Source organism: Vicia villosa, linkage group LG7 (genome assembly GCF_029867415.1).
Source record: "Vicia villosa cultivar HV-30 ecotype Madison, WI linkage group LG7, Vvil1.0, whole genome shotgun sequence".
Lineage (NCBI taxonomy): Eukaryota > Viridiplantae > Streptophyta > Magnoliopsida > Fabales > Fabaceae > Vicia > Vicia villosa.
This window is the reverse complement of record NC_081186.1, coordinates 2,870,598-2,887,604: the sequence shown is the minus strand read 5'-3', so window position 1 is coordinate 2,887,604 and position 17,007 is coordinate 2,870,598. Positions and strand designations below refer to the sequence as shown.

At 39.3% G+C, this 17,007-nt stretch overlaps 1 protein-coding gene across 1 annotated transcript; it reads left to right on the top strand.

Annotated features, from left to right (window-relative positions):
• Positions 1-13,145: 13,145 nt before the first annotated feature.
• LOC131616897 (prohibitin-3, mitochondrial-like) lies at positions 13,146-16,468 on the top strand. Its single transcript, XM_058888344.1, has 2 exons — positions 13,146-14,083; positions 16,177-16,468. Exon 1 carries the CDS (start codon positions 13,236-13,238, stop codon positions 14,073-14,075), a length of 840 nt encoding a protein of 279 aa, XP_058744327.1. The 5' UTR covers positions 13,146-13,235; the 3' UTR covers positions 14,076-14,083; positions 16,177-16,468.
• Positions 16,469-17,007: the final 539 nt, after the last annotated feature.

Below are 17,007 nucleotides of genomic sequence, written 5' to 3'. Positions count from 1 at the left end.
CCAAACACACAAGGATAGACAAGCATGAATAACGAAATAGTAAAGCATTAAACTGTCGACCAAATTGGCCAGCGATTTCCAGATAGTACAACAAAATGTCGGGCACGCAGGCCCCAAAAGTTATCCGGGCATAGCCCAACAAACAAAAAATGGCACGCAGGCCGAAGAAGACATGCACACAGGCCCAAAAGTAAAAACTAACTATTCTTCGCCGTCGGGAGATTCGGGCACCAGCACCCCATCCACAATCTTCGAAGTTAGCCCGATGTTGTCCTCCTTCAAACCAGGGTTCAGAAGCTTCAGCTGACAAACTGCACAGTTGAACTCAGCTTCAGCCATCTCGGCAAGGCTCATCTTCAGGCCGTCTATCTTCTCCACGAGCTCGGCCCTGGACTTTAGAGCGGCCATGTCCGGGAACTCGTCAGCCGAGGGTGCCCATTCCAGTTGAAGGTCAGCAAGCTTCTTCTTCTCCGCCGCGATCTCCCCATCTTTCTGCTTCAGAGCCGCATCAATTTTCTTTTTTAACTTCTCACGGTCGGCCTCCATGGATTTCACCTTATCCTCGGCCTGCTTCCTGGCCGACTCCGCCTTCTTCAAAGCCTCAGTAGAACCCGAACCACCCTTAGCTAGCACTTGAGCCATCCCTAGAACCCTCATCACGGCAGCACCATCGTTGGCCAGCTGCTTAAGGAGGGCTGGGGAGTCCATCTCGTCGACCCGGCGGGCTTCATCCAGAGAGGTTACCAGAGGAAACTTTTCAAAGTAACCTCCATCTTTGAAGCAAGGAGGCAACACGAAGGCACGGTCGGGCCTCAGATTCGATGGTTCCTCACGGGCCGTCTCGGCATGACGAGCCTTCTTGGGGGACCTCTCATCCAAGTTCACCCGGGGAGAACCAGCCGAGCCCGAGTTATCTCCAACACCAGTTCCCCGAGATTTCTTCTGTCGGAGCTTCTTCGCATCCTGAGTCACCATCTTCAAGAGCTTGTCATCCTTCTCCGGCATAGCATCTGAAAAAGGGAAACAAACAGGTTAGCGAAAACACAAAACAGAAAAGACAAAACAAAGTAAATAACACGACCTAACAATGCCCGGGTCTCCTCGGGGGTCCGACAAGATAACAGGGCCTTAGTGTTAATAGCCCGCGACTCCACCTTCGGCACACAATTCTCGTCTAAGACGGGATCTCCCTTCCTCGTCACCCACTGAGACATGGTGAAACTGTCTACGTACTTGCAGAGGGCCGAGTAAGACGCTGTATCCTGCTCGTCTAGATCTCCGTCTTCCCAAGCATAATTTTTCGGGGGAGACGAGAAGTGGCCTTTCCACCAAAAGAACGGGAACGCCGTACAGAATTCCTTCACTACCTGCCCGTCCTCATCCCTCTCTAAGTTGCCGGCCTCATCCTGCACTTCCACTATCTCAGACACAGCGGAATAAGCTACCGGGCTGCGCGGACGGACGAGGAAGTACCGATCCTTGAAACCTTTCTCCGAGTCAGTATACATACCGAAAAGTTTTCTATCGGCATTTCTAAAGGAGACCCAACTATATCGCCCGTCCTCCGTCTGCCTTTGGACGTGGAAGCATCTGCCGAACAAGGCAGTCGTAGCACTGATACCCAGATAGTCACAAATAATCTCGAATGCCCGCATAAAAGCAAAGGCGTTCGGATGCAATTGAGACGGTGCCAGGGCAAGAAACGCCATCAGAGAAGTCTGGAAGCTGGAGAAGGGCAGTCGAAAACCAAGCTCCTTGAACACATGTTCATACATAGCAAAACTGTCCCCGTCAAATCGAGAACATATGCGCTCATCTCGGGACGGGCAACCTATTTGGTAATTCACTTCATCACCATCTCCCCGGGCCTCAATTTCCCTAAAAGCTCCGTCTAAAGATTCGGTATATCGAGAAACAACCGCCAAAGGTTCGTCGGCTATCCAGTCGAGCTCGACCGTGCAATCATAACTGAAGAGCGGCATTGGGGAAACCCCTCCCTCGGCGTCCGAACCAGGGGAATCCGCATGGTCCTCCTCGGCTGCAGGGGGTGTATTTTGGACTTCGACGATTTCAACATCGGAGCTACTCGCTGTCGTGTCTTCCGATCCGCTAGCCCATGAGTCAGATTCCGAACTGGACCCCGAACTAGCACTCGAATCAGATTCACCTGCATGCAGAAGGGAAAAATGAATTCGACAGTTCATCAAATCCACCCTTCCATCGCAACGCAAGCGAAAGGGTAGAGCAGGAGCAGTAGAGCCCCCGTCTAAACCCCCCATTGAGGAAAGACGCCCGTCAGCCGAGGACTCACGATAAAACAGCAAAGGGAAACATGATTGCGAAATCGGACGAGGACCTAACCATGAATATCATCTAATCCACGAACTAACCCCCGGGCATCGCTTGGATAACCCGAGGAGGAAGTAACGACTATGCATTGAACTCAGCCGACATAGATGACGAGGACAACGAAAGTAAGAAATCGCAAGACCCCGAAACCCTACGGAAAAGGCATAAAAACGACGAAGAGATTCGCGAGCGTACCTGAAGACATAGTGATGATTGCTAGGAGAAACTCTTCGGAGAACGGCGGTTATCACTACGAACAATAGGACGAACAACTGCTTCCGGGAATCGTCTGCCTGGAGCCAAGCAAGCGAACTAAGAGAGAAAAGCGCCTAAATGTGGGGACTCACCCCTTTTTATAGGAAAAAGGCTCGGAAGATGAAACGTCGCGCCCCCTGGCAATCGCCGCCTCCTAGACCCTAGGCGATCGTTCCCTATGCCACGTCAGTGCGTGTTGCACACGCGCGACTTTTCATTCCAACCCACAGACCGTTCCCTCCGAGCACATCTTCCAGACGAGGATCCATCCCGCCGGGCATCACCGAAGTCACGAAGGCCGGGCATCATCAAAGTCACAGCTCCTTGACTAGAAAGCTCCGACTTGGGGGGCTCCTGTTCTGGACTGGGCCAAGGTTAGGCCCAACATAGTTTCGGCCCAGTAAGCCTCATAGGCCCAAGTTCCTCTGTGACCCACATCTGTGTCTAGGGTGCCCGTCTTCGTCATGCTCGGCAGGGCCACCCTTCTGAACCATGTAACGACCGGTAGGATTGCTCCCCGCGAGCTGGCTGGCGCCCGGCACGAGTGCTCCCCTCGAGCACCCTCACGGCCGAGGACCCTCCTCCTCACAGGGCTCCTTCATATCCAACCCTCCGAATAATACGGAGCCAACGTGGCCCCTAAAAGACCGCGTCTCCCTTAAACGTCGGAGCGGTTAACCAGGACAGAGGGCACTCACGCACCTCCGATATTTCCGCTCAGGAAACCTGGCAGTCTCCTAGTTGGGCTTGGAAGTCCAACCCAATAGCGAGATCATGGCCCAGCGCTGGGGGCTATAAATACCCTCTTTCACTAGAGGGTCAGGTATTCACTTCTTACTCACTTTTAGCTTGTACTTGCACTCCCTTTCTCATCTACTCACTTTGGCATCAGAGTACCTTGCAGGTACACCCCCTCCTCATTCCTAGAAGATCCAATCCGAGCAGCCAGCGACGATTCTTCTGATCAGGTACGATCAAGTATTATGTTTGATTTAAGGGGTTGATAAATGTATGTTGGGGTTTGTGATATTTTGTGATATTTGATGAAATTGATGAACGATGATGATGAATTGTTGAGATTATATGATTATTGTGATATCTACTAAGATTGGTTGTTGTATTGGTAACATGATTTGGATTCAAATCCACCATTGTTGAGGATTTGAAGGTTTAGAGTTTAATAATGAACCTTGGAATAAAGATGAACGATTGTATTTTGGGTTTGTAATGATTAATACATGTTAGAACTAGGATCATAGACCTTAAATCACAGGAAAATAATGATTAAAATCAGTTTTTGGGTAAAAGTTTAGGTCTAGTATGATGCAGGTCGCGCATGAATTTTTTGCAGAATCAGAGAGCCCGCTTAGCACGGTAGGGGGCACTTTGCATTGGTTCCTAAATCGAAAATTAATATTTTTGAAAAAGTATTTCAAAATATAGAAGCTTACATTTTATTATAATTTCTGAGAATTTTATGGAATTTTCTGTGCGCATATGGGTAGGTTTAGAAGGCATTTTGTATGTAACTTGGTTTTTGTGAATTATTGTGCTTTAGTACTTGATTTTGGTGAATGTTGTTGTGTTGGTTGATAACATGATTAATTGACGATTGTGTGTTAAGTTGACCAAGATGCTTGTGATATTGTATGTTTGAATGATGGCATGACTTTGATAAATACATGAATGATGATGCCATTATGACTACCGTGGTCGGTGATTTTGTGAAGTTGAGCATCATGCATGCATAGAATAATTATAGGATGATAGTCATGATCTTGTAGGACTATTGGTCCAGTGACGACCCTTAATCCCATTGTGTAGATTGAGTGCAAAATTACGATGTGCTCTGGTTTCAAGCGGGAATCGATCCTATGATGGGGATCTTTGGAGAATGATGACTGAGTCATCAATGATGAATTGGTACCACATGCATGAGTCCTTTGTTGTTGCATTGCATTGTTGTGATATGTTGTAAATTAATGATGCTTGATTAGTTGTGATGTGAAACTTAAGTGATAATGGTGATTGAATCATGAGATGATGTTGTGAATAGGTGATGATGTGTAGGTGTGGGTAAGTATTCGTATATGATGGATACGTTGTATCAGTATATGTATGATTGGTTATATACTATTTATGAAATACTCACCCTTTCTGTTTGAATGTTGCCTCCAAGTGGGTAATGTGCAGGTAATCAGGAGTAGTCAGTTGAGCTTAGAGGATTGATAACACGAACTTATATGATATATTTAGCTTAATTTCCATAAATATTATTAGCATTTTTATTTTATTATGTTATTTTATTATGGTATTATGCGGATATTTTCCTTTGTTTCATGTAACGAGTCTGCGCGAGCGTATTTGTGAAAAGAAGAAGAAACATAGCAAAATCGATTTGTATTCATTAAAAAGAAGTGAAAAGGGGTGCAAAAGAGATCTGGAGGTGCAAACATACAAGGCCCAAAAGACATAGTGGAAGCCCAGCCCACGTGGGAGCTGAAACTCCCACTAGTTAAAGGAAGACGCCCGTCTCCAAGGTCTCGTTGCCACGTCACCAAAGGGAGACGCCCGTCTCCATGCATCCTAAAATATCTCCATTTGAGACGCACGTCTCCAAGTGTGTTCCAGGTCAACTTCACGAGTTGAGACGCACGTCTCCAACTTAGTCAAAAATAGGGTACGTGAAATTCGGAGAAAAGGCACAGCGTGGGAGAAAATGGACTTTACTACTCAGCTATAAAAGGGAACTGATAATTCATTATCAGGGTCCGAGTTTTTGCACCAGAATTATTTTCTTACTTTCATTGCTTTCAGTTAATTTACCTTCCAGCATTTTTATTTTCCTTTGTTCTTTTCTCCCAACAATTTCTACACCTTGTTGTGAACCTTCAACAGATCTAACCTTACGTTAGATTTAGTTTTATTTCCTTGTTTAATTTACGCCAGCTAATTTCTGAAGAAAGATCCAATCAACCTGTGGTGGAAGTTCAAGTACTCGAAGATTTCAAGTTTTATTTAAATAAAGCGACTCGAAAAGACCATTTTCCCCTTCCAATCATTGACCAAATGTTAGAATGCCTAGCTAGACATTCCCATTTCTGTTACTTAGACGATTATTCCAGTTTCTTCCAAATCTCAATCTATCCTGATGACCAAGAGAAAATAACTTTCACCTGCCCATTTGGAACCTTTGCCTACAGACGAATGCCATTTGGATTATGTAACGCTCCTATGACATTTCAAAGATGTATGATGGTAATATTCGTTGATTTCCTTGACAATATTATGGAAGTTTTTTAGACGACTTCTCCGTATGTGGACAAAGTTTTGAAGGATGTCTTGCAAATTTAGAAAAAGTTCTAGAACGTTGCGTGAAAGTTAACCTAGTACTAAATTGGGAGAAATGTCACTTTATGGTACAAGAAGGGATTGTGTTAGGACATATCGTATCAAATAGAGGAATTGAAGTAGATAGACTAAAATAAAAGTTATTGAAAACCTTCAACCTCCAAAGACCATAAGAGAAATACAAAATTTCTTAGGATACACTGGTTTCTACCGACGTTTTATTAAGGATTTCTCAAAGATAACTAAACCCTTAACTGAATTATTAATGAAAGACGCTGATTTTATCTTTGATGACAAGTGTTTAGAAGCCTTTAAAACCCTTAAGGAAGCTTTAATCTCCGCACCCATTATGCAACCTCCCGATTGGACTGAACCATTCAAAATAATGTGTGACGCAAGCGATTACTTTGTAGGCGCTGTCTTAGGACAACGAAAAGAAAATAAACTTCACGTCATTTATTATGCAAGTAGAACTATGGACGAAGCCCAAATGAATTACGCTACAACCGAAAAAGAACTTTTGGCGGTAGTATTTGCTTTAGATAAGTTCCGCTCCTATTTTGCAGGAGCCAAAATAATCATATACACCGACCACGCTGCAATTAGGTACCTGTTAACTAAAAAGGACGCTAAACCTAGACTCCTAAGATGGATCCTGCTACTACAAGAATTCGAATTAGAAATTAAAGACAAAAAAGGAACAGAAAACGTCGTAGCAGACCACCTTTCTCACTTAGAAAATCTAGAACCTGAAACCGTACCAATTAACGATGATTTTCCTTACAATAAACTTATCGCTCAACTTGAAGGAAACACTTCTGACGAACCTGTCGAAACCGCTCTAGCCATGACCATTACACCATGGTATGCGGATTTCGTAAATTATTTAGCCGCTGGTGTGCTCCCTCATGATTTAAGTTACCAACATAAGAAGAAATTCTTCCACGACCTAAAACAATACTATTGGGACGATCCTCTACTTTTCAAAAGAGGCCTCGACAGAATCTTTCATGGTTGCGTACCCGAGGAAGAAATAGAAAGTATAATAACACACTGCCACTCAGCTCCCTATGGAGGTCATGCAAGCATATCTAAAACTTGCACAAAGATCCTCCAATCTGGACTTTATTGGCCTAACCTGTGGAAAGACGTACACTCTGCCATTACAAACTGTGATAGATGTCAACGAACTGGAAACATTTCAAGACGAGACAAAATGCCTCAAAAGGGAATTTTAGAAGTTGAAATATTTGACGTTTGGGGAATAGACTTTATGGGTCCCTTTCCTTCATCGTTTGGCAATAAGTACATCCTCGTAGTTGTCGACTATGTTTCAAAATGGATAGAGGCTACCGCCTCTCCTACAAGTGACACACGAGTAGTAACTAAGCTCTTTAAAAATGTCATCTTTCCTAGGTTTGGCGTACTAAGACTAGTGGTTAGCAACGGAGGCTCCCATTTCATTTCAAAAATACTCGAAACACTTCTTCTGAAATATGGAGTAAATCATCGAATAGCGACACCATATCATCCACAAACAGGTGGACAAGTGGAGGTATCCAACAGAGAAATAAAACAAATATTGGAAAAGACTGTTGATATATCTAGAAAATACTGGTCCTCCAAGTTAAATGAAGCTTTATGGGCATATAGGACAACTTTCAAAACTCCAATAGGAACCACTCCCTTTAAACTTGTTTACGGAAAATCTTATCACCTCCCGGTAGAACTAGAACATAAGGCCTATTGGGCCAATAAGACTTTAAATTTACATTATACTACCGCTGGCAAAAAGCGCATTCTGGACATAAACGAATTAGAAGAGCTTAGACAAGATGCTTACGAAAACGCTAGAATCTATAAAGAAAGAACGAAAAAGTTGGCATGATAAGCGCATATCTAGGAAAAGTTTTAACAAAGGCGATAAAGTGTTACTACTTAACTCTAGGCTTAAATTATTTCCTGTAAAATTACGCTCTAGATGGTCTGGTCCTTTCGAGATTACTAACATTTTTCCGAGCGGAGCGATAGAAATTAGAGGAAGAACGGTTGAACCTTTTATCGTAAATGGGCAACGTCTTAAACATTACCATCGTCTCGAAAACGATGAAAATGTTCAAATTTTAAAACTTGACGAGCCACCCGCTCAATCTGAAAAATGAGTTTTGTTTAAACTGTCGAGCTTACGACATTAAACAAAGCGCTTTGTGGGAGACAACCCACACTTTTCTTTCTCTTTTTAATTTTCTTAATTTTCTTTAATCATTTAATTTTAATTTTAATTTTCTCAAATAAATGTTTTTTTATCTTATTTTCAATTTTTATTTCATCCTTTGATTATAATAATTATTATTGTCATTATAATTATTATTATTATAATTATTATTATAAAAATTTCACTTTTATATTTTTATTATTATTCATCTTTATATTTTAATATTTTTATCGTATCTTTTTATTTTTATTTCTTTTTATTATTTCATTTCTTTTTCATTTTCTTCTTTTTCAACATCCATCTATTTCTAACTTAATTTTCATAATTTTCAACTCACTTACAGGCTAACTTAGTTACTAACTTATCACGATGCAAGAAGTTGATAATATGAAAGTAGTGTTCAGAGGTAGAGGTCAAGTAGGACGATATGCTAAGCTGGCCGAGAGAAGAATGGATTTATCTCTCTATCCTCAGTTCCCCATTATGAAGACCTTAGGAATTGAGGAAAGTGTCATGTACTTACTGAACCAAATTAGTTGGACTGGTTCTCACTTGCTACGAAGATTTAACACTTACCGAAAGCTCACTCTAGAGTTCTTAAGTTCACTCACTTATCTGCCAAATTGTGGGCCAGGAATGAAAATTAGATGATAATCATAAGCACATAAAGATGATAATCATGTTTTTGTATTTTGAAAAAAAAATAATGAAAATTAGATGATAATCATAAGCACATAAAGATGCAAAAAGAAACACAAGGGTGTCTGGTGATCTCCCACAAAAGGTAAACCCTAGGATCAAGGGGATAAGAGAGAAATGTAACACCCTTCTAAAACCCCACGATTTTTCACGAATATTTTTAATAAATAAATAAACGTAAAGCAAAGCAAGGATGTCGCATCTTCATAAAACTTCATATAACAATTAATCTTGCTTCGTAACACATGTTGTAAAACATTTAAACATAAATATCATCTTTAATGCCATTAATCAAATTATTTCAAACTTCACAGCGGAATAAATATCTCTTAGAAACTTCTTCATAAATTAATCATTACCATGAAAAGTAGTTCAAACATCGATAAAATCATCATACTTCGTGTTTATAACTTGATGATTATAAAAGTAATACAAAATATTCAGAATAACAAAATGCTCTAGGTTCGCAATCAATCGATCCCAATACCGATGTTACATATCAGAGTAAGACCCACTAGACTCAACGAAAACTAAATAGCGCACTCCGAAGCTACCTTTTATGCTTCCTGCATTAAACTTGATCCACTGCGCGTTACCCACATGGAGATAACATTTAAACAGGCAGGGTGAGTAAATCGCAATCATCATAAAAAACATAAGTAATAGATATAGTATTCATATCAAGGGAACAACAATCATATAACATCCTTTAAAACATTACATCACATAACAACAATTACCAGTTCTTCACATCATAACATCATCAATCCAAGAATAAATAAAATACATCACTTAAAATATACCAAACATCATCTTCTAAGAATCAATCAAAGACATCACTTATTCCAAGTATTATGCAATGCCACAAATAATTAAATGCAACTTCATAAGACTCACGCATATGGTACCAAAACATTTATGAGGACTTAGTCATCGTTGTTCTGCAAATATCCCCAACAATAGGATCAATTCCCGCTTGGAATCGGAGCACCTCACAAGTTGCACTCAATCCACACTATGGAACTGAGGCCATCACTGGACCAAAATGTCCTAACATCACTGGATAAATATCCTGCAAACTTCACTGGACAAAAGTCCTACAAATGTTATGAATGCATGATGCGCAACACCACATAAAACACAACCATGGCTAGTCAACATGCATCATCATTCATCATATTCATCATACATCATCACATGCTTCATTTTACGCACATAATCATAACATTATCGATTCATCATATAACATACGTCAAGTTATGACAAGACATAGTTAAATTAATTCAAAATAGAAAGCATTACATATTGGTATATCATCTTATGAGCTCATCATCTCGTCATAAGAAAAACACATATCACCATCAAAATAAAATCATGTTATCATAAAAAAAACACTCATCAAGTTATACCAAAACATGGCTACGCCAACTCATAACAAATGACATACTTCCTATGTTAACACTACATAGTTCATCACTTAATCCCAATTCAAGCACTTTAAGTCTACATCCTATGATTCATTTTATTATACAATGGTATAGTTCATTGTGTTAGCTTTCAAACTCTTCGAACGGCGCATCAATCGAAGTCCGGAAACTCAAGTTATGGCCTTTACAAAAAATCTGTCAAAAATTGGTCTACCTTGGGTCCGCTCGCGCCATCCCATGCGTCGACCGCTCGCTCAAGATCATAACTTCTCCCTACCTCGGGTCCGCTCGCGCTGAACCATGCGTCGACCGCTCGTCTGCATTTGCATCAACCGCACCTCTGTTTGCGTTAACCGCACACTATTTGTGTGCTGAATTTTTCTGCACTTTTCAGACTAATTCCTTTGCAGTTTTTACACATTATAACCCCTAGAAACACCCTATAATCACCATATTTCATATTCCAAATACATATTTATGCATTCTAACCTACGGGTATCATCTATTGCATATTAACACATCCAAATCATCAAAATTCATCATATCATCATCAAACCCTCATAACCCAAAATTCCCCAAAACCAAATCATACAATTATCAATCACTTAAACCATTCATGATAATCTAGATAAACTCCCCATACCTTAGATTGTAGTTAGCTTTGATTCTCGTCGCATTCTCTTTACGAATTCCTCCATGTTCTTCGTGCCCCAACTCTCTCTCTCTCTCTCTCTCCCCCTCTCTCTCTCTCTCTCTCTCTATCTCTCTGCCTCTTCTCTAAACTTTGATCGTACATAATGAATCCCTCTTTCCTCTTTTCTCTTTTTAACCCTAGGACCCCTAATATGGTCTTCCCATCTTGTCCTCACCTACTCTTCACAAATGACCACTCTTGCCCTTAATATCTCTAACACTAATATTATTATATTTTACTAATTAAAATAATTCCACTTATTATTCAAATTATTCTAAAATACTACAAAATCCCTCAATACACATAAGCATCACACAAATCACCACAACATCACATGAATCATCGAAACATCACATAAGTCATCATAATCTCAAACATCATAGATCATCACAAACCATCATAAAGGACTCAACATATCATTACATTTTCAAATACTTTACAAAAATCACCAAAAAATCATATATATCAAATTCTTCACGATAACTCACATAACCATCATATTCATAAAAAGTCATGAATCCCCATAAGGTCTCGCATAAAAATACCAAAACATCATATATATATATATATCGAATACTTCACGATGACTCATATATTCATGTCGAATTAATTAAATAAATAATTAATCTAGAATTTGGGGTGTTACAAGAAGCATGCTTGTGATCAATTTCAAATGCAAATGAATGATATGTGGAATCTTAGGGGGTAAAAATTAGGGTATGACATGAGCCCGGGCAAACAAGTCAACGTTTCTAATAAGTTGGACGACTAGCTTCTGTTCTTCTTCCTCGGTAAGCGAAATTCCTATCTTCGTCACTTGACTCAATGGGCATGCATATCTTGTTGTTAGCACCCAACCTGGGATCCCAACAATCAATTTCTTCATCTAGGGCCTTAGGGAGGGGTATGTCCATTAGGGTGAGCTCTTCCCTCTCCATTGTCAGGCTTCCCTAGTAACACTCTTTAGAACTTTTTTTGTCTCCTCGAATTGTCCCGACTTGCCTACCAGGCATCAAGTACTTTAGGACCAAATATTGGGTGAAAATAACCACCCATAACGCATTGATTACGAGTCAACTTAGGATGATGTTGTAGGGTGACAGGGCGTCTACTATGAGATATTTGACTCCAATCGCCTTGACGTATGCTCCTTTACCATATGTTGTCTCTAGAGTATACGTGGCCCCTCAATTGTACTTGTTCACCTAACAATCCTATTAATGAACCCTGAAACATTTTGATGTAGTTGGGATCGAGATAAAATTTCTAAATAGCATCCCATAATAGAACATCAACATAACTTCCGGAATCTACCAAGACTCACTTGATGTCCAAGTTGCCATGTTACACACAGATGGACATGGGGTCATTATCGTGAGGGAGAATTTCAATGACATCACTACTAGAGAAGATGATGTTGATTCCTTCTTGAGCCTAGGATTTTCTAGAGACTGATAACCACCCACTTGGCCAATGATTAAAAATCGAATCCCCATTTCTTAGGAGCTTCCCTCTAACCGATGAATGTCTTTTCCCATATTTCCCATGAGTGGATGAGTAGGGAGTGCACTTAGGGCGAGATTGTTCCTAATGGGAGTGACATATTGGTGTAACCCCTTCTAGGGGTTACAAGTCTCCCGCCTTTACTTAATCCTTTTACAAATATATCACTACCAATCTGAACCAACAAATTACATTCATTTAATCAACTAACGTATATTATTTGAGCTCCTCCACCCATTCAATAATAATATTTTTTAATCATAATTAAAATAATATAGTTTAATTAAGATCCCTCGAGAAATATAATACAAATTTTAATTTCAAAACAGTTCCCCTTAATTAAACCTAATTTGTATGTTAATAATTCTATACAAAAATTGATATTTTTACAACATTCGTGCTTTCCAAGTTATCATTACTTTTAAAAAAAAAAAAATAGGTGATGCACTGACAGTGTAAAATTTTTTTACACTGTCAACCAATCACGACCATGAATCAGGACTAATCAGATTGTAATTTCAAAAAAATTATATGAGATGGCAAAACGATTTGTTTCTATTGGATGACAGTGTACTAAATAATAATTTTTTCTACCACCATCATTTAATTTTTGATTAATTCTTGAGAAACAATTCGCTTATCTTCCAAATCAAGAAATCCATTTTGATATAAATGAAGAGAAATGTTTGCAAGCAAAAACACTCCATTCTCTCTTAAACCCTAAAACCCTTTCCAACTCCAAATGGGAAGCAACCAAGCCGCAGTCTCCCTCCTAACAAACCTCGCCCGTGCCGCTATCGGCTTCGGCGTGGGAACCACCGCTCTCAACTCCTCCCTCTACACCGTCGACGGTGGCCAACGCGCCGTCCTCTTCGACCGTTTCCGCGGCATTCTCGACGAATCAATCGGCGAGGGAACTCATTTCCTCATCCCATGGGTTCAAAAGCCCTACATTTTCGATATCAAAACTCGCCCCCACACTTTCTCATCAATCTCCGGCACCAAAGATCTTCAAATGGTTAACCTAACTCTCAGAGTCCTCTCTCGTCCCGACACCGCCAAACTCCCTGTCATTGTTCAAAACCTCGGTCTCGAATACGACGAGAAGGTTCTCCCGTCGATCGGTAACGAAGTTCTGAAATCTGTTGTGGCCCAATTCAATGCTGATCAGCTTCTTACTGAACGTCCACAGGTTTCTGCCCTTGTTAGGGAGACTCTTGTCCGACGTGCTAGGGATTTTAACATTCTTCTCGACGACGTGGCGATCACACATTTGTCATATGGGGCTGAATTTTCGCGGGCGGTTGAGCAGAAGCAGGTTGCTCAACAGGAAGCTGAGAGATCTAAATTTGTTGTCATGAAGGCGGAGCAGGAGCGTCGAGCTGCAATTATTCGTGCTGGGGGAGAGAGTGACGCTGCTAAGTTGATTTCTGATGCTACTGCTGCTGCTGGGATGGGGTTGATTGAGCTTAGGAGGATTGAAGCTTCCAGGGAAGTTGCTGGAACGCTTGCGAAATCGCCTAATGTTACTTATCTTCCTGGTGGAAACAACATGATGATGGCTCTTAATCCTGGTCGTTGATTATTGCGGTAATCATCCTTTACTCATTTTTCAAATTTTTATTTATTTATTTAGAGTTTTGTTTTCATTGCACTAATACTCATAAATTGAGGTGCACTGCAGTCAATATATCAAAAACCTTGCTGTTACAATTCAAATTGCGGTTGCAGACATTTTAAAATCCTAATTCATTACTATTTGTTACATTGCAATCTGCACGAGTTTGTTCTTCATATTTATAAGTTACTTGAAGTTGTTGGTAAGTGCCACTGTGATATTGCGACGGAGAGTGATTTGGGAGAAAGTGCGGTGTTGCTTTTTAGCCTTCCAGTTGAATTAATGGATTTTATAGTGGATTCTTGTGAATGTGGTTGTTTGTTTTGGTTCTTGGTAGCTTGTACTTGTAGCTTTTAGGCAGATTAGACTTAGATACAGTCATACAGTGCTTATGGCGCTGTTCTGACCTTTCCTCTCCTAATATGTGTTTTTTTAAAAGGTGGTTTTTCACACTTGCTGGAGTTGGAGATAGTTATACTATCTTTTAATTGTGAAAGTTCTGTCCTTTTTGTGCATTGGAATGTTTGCATCATGAAAATGCAACAGGTTTAGCACTCTATAGGCAGGAAAAAGCACCATGCCGTAGATCCCTTTTTTATTTTTTCCCCTTCATTGAGAATAGGTAAGACTTCTTTTTTCGTGGTTGAACTGGTAGTTTAAGCTTAGCTTAATTGATTAAGCTTGTGAGACTATTCCTACTTGAATTCCTCTGGGAGCTTGGCCAGTACTGGTATTCTTCTGGGAGCTTGGTCTGTTAGTGCCCTTGTTCCTTTTGGAGCATTCTGCATTCTATTCCTAGCTGACCTTTATTAAAATAGCGGAAAAGGATTTGTAATCTAAAAACATCGGTTTGTTGAATGATTATTAGCCACTGAAACAACCGTTGTTATTGCGGTCACGCGGTTCAATTTGAAACAAATATGGCCACCAATACAGTTGCAATTGTAGTTGTTGAGTTCCTAAATCCCTTCATGTTGCGGTCATAATTAAAGTTGGGGATTGCAATCTAAAACTATGCTAAGAATTCATTGGGTATATTAAATCTAGTATTCATGGTAACAAATAAACACATCTTCATATTTTCACAAGGATTTTAACTTCCCCTACAAGTATTTCCAATTAATCTACATAATATATTGTGCAGATTTATCCTTGGTAATAAAGAAAATCTTGTATTTATTGCCATTTTCTTATTCAAAGTTCAGATACTGTCCAGATTGAGGACAAGAATTTTATTTACTTGTCCAGATTGCATGTGGAAAGAATATAAAATGTATACTATCCAAATAAGGTGGTTATGAAATATCAATCTTCAGTTAGTTAATGATGGTATAGCTTTGTTAAATTATAAGACCATTTCTCTTAACATGGTATGCCTTAAATAGTTTGATCTAGTACCTTGAATGGATTAGAAATGGGAAGAGCTTGCTAAGTTTTCAATATAATTAACTTTTTGTTTGAATATAGAACTCACTAAGAGAGTGTGGAGAGATTTAGGATACTGATCAGAGATCATCAAGAAGCAGGTAAAAATAAGAAGGGCAGCGGGCACAAGTCAGACACAGAAACTGAGTTTCATTTCATGTGTGCCGATGCCTTGAAAGAAGCTGAGAATCCGGGGATTGGAACTGAGTAAAATTAGTTTTTGAGTAGAGCAAAAAGCTCATTAGGTGAACATCTTATTTGCCAAACAACTGATTCAACTTCTGAGAATCCCTTGAAAAATAATTTACAAGCATGAACATTTGTTTCTGAGCATTTGTGTGATATGACCTATTAAGCTTAAACTATAGAGTAGTAATTTAGTTGAAAGTTGAAACAAATGATTGAATAATGTTAGGAGAATTCTGAGTGCTTTCTCCACCAATAAATGATTGAATTATGGATTACTCTTTGAAACTGGATGTGCCTGCCTCTTCTACTCCTCCCGAAAGAGTACAACAAACGCGTTTTAATTTTTAAGTAGCCAGTAGTTTTTAGATTTTGAAGTAAATGTTCTCTAACATGTCATTTGGATGCCATCTGTTAAACCTGTAGTCCCCTAACATTTCCTTCCTTATTTCAGGGCTTGAAGATCTGTTTATGGTGTAATGGCATGGTTGGCATAGGAATGGTCTTGAAATTTTTGCTAAAAGGAAGCTTTTCTTTTGTTGTAGGCCCTATCTATCTGATTACAATTTCATAGATTTATTTTTTTGGAAAAAGTGTAGAAATAATTTTGAACCTGCCCGTTTAAGGATAATAATAAATTTGTTTTTAAACTTGGTGATTTCATGTTTGGAATGTGACATGAAATTGAGTAGACTTTCTTGAAGCTTAGATTCGATTGAAAGAGAAAAGAGATTAGGATTCATTCATTTTGAGACAAAGTGTTGATTAAGGCTCACTTATGCGTTTCAAATATAAATATATCCTAAATTAATATAAACAATGCATTTAACTTGTGAATAATTTTTGAGAAAAGGGGTGATGTCCTGACAGGGTAAAAATATTTTACACTGTCAGTACACTACCTTTTAATTTTTTTTATGTAAAATAAAAATTATTAAAATTTAATAGACATATTCTTGCGTCACTGTGGCAGTGCCATGTAATAAATGAAAAGACCGGAGACTAAAAAAATTTCAATAAGTTGAATTTTGAAGATAAGACAAAAAAGAAAAATTAAAAACATCTAAATAGAGGATAAAATGCCTAAAACATTTTTTAAAAATTATTTTTAAAAATAGAAAAAATAATCTGTTTTTTAAAGGTCAAATAAATCTTATTATATGTAATCCATTTAACAATACGCGGAATCACTTAAAAGAGGGTTTCTTGTGTATTTCAGTTCATGGACCAATCATTTGCGTCGATTTTTTTAATTAAAAATTATCTTAGGTTCTATTTTTGTGAG

What these genes read in the sequence shown, in the direction of transcription:
- LOC131616897 (XM_058888344.1), top strand. Translation starts at nt 13,236, where the DNA reads ATGGGAAGCAACCAAGCCGCAGTCTCCCTCCTAACAAACCTCGCCCGT.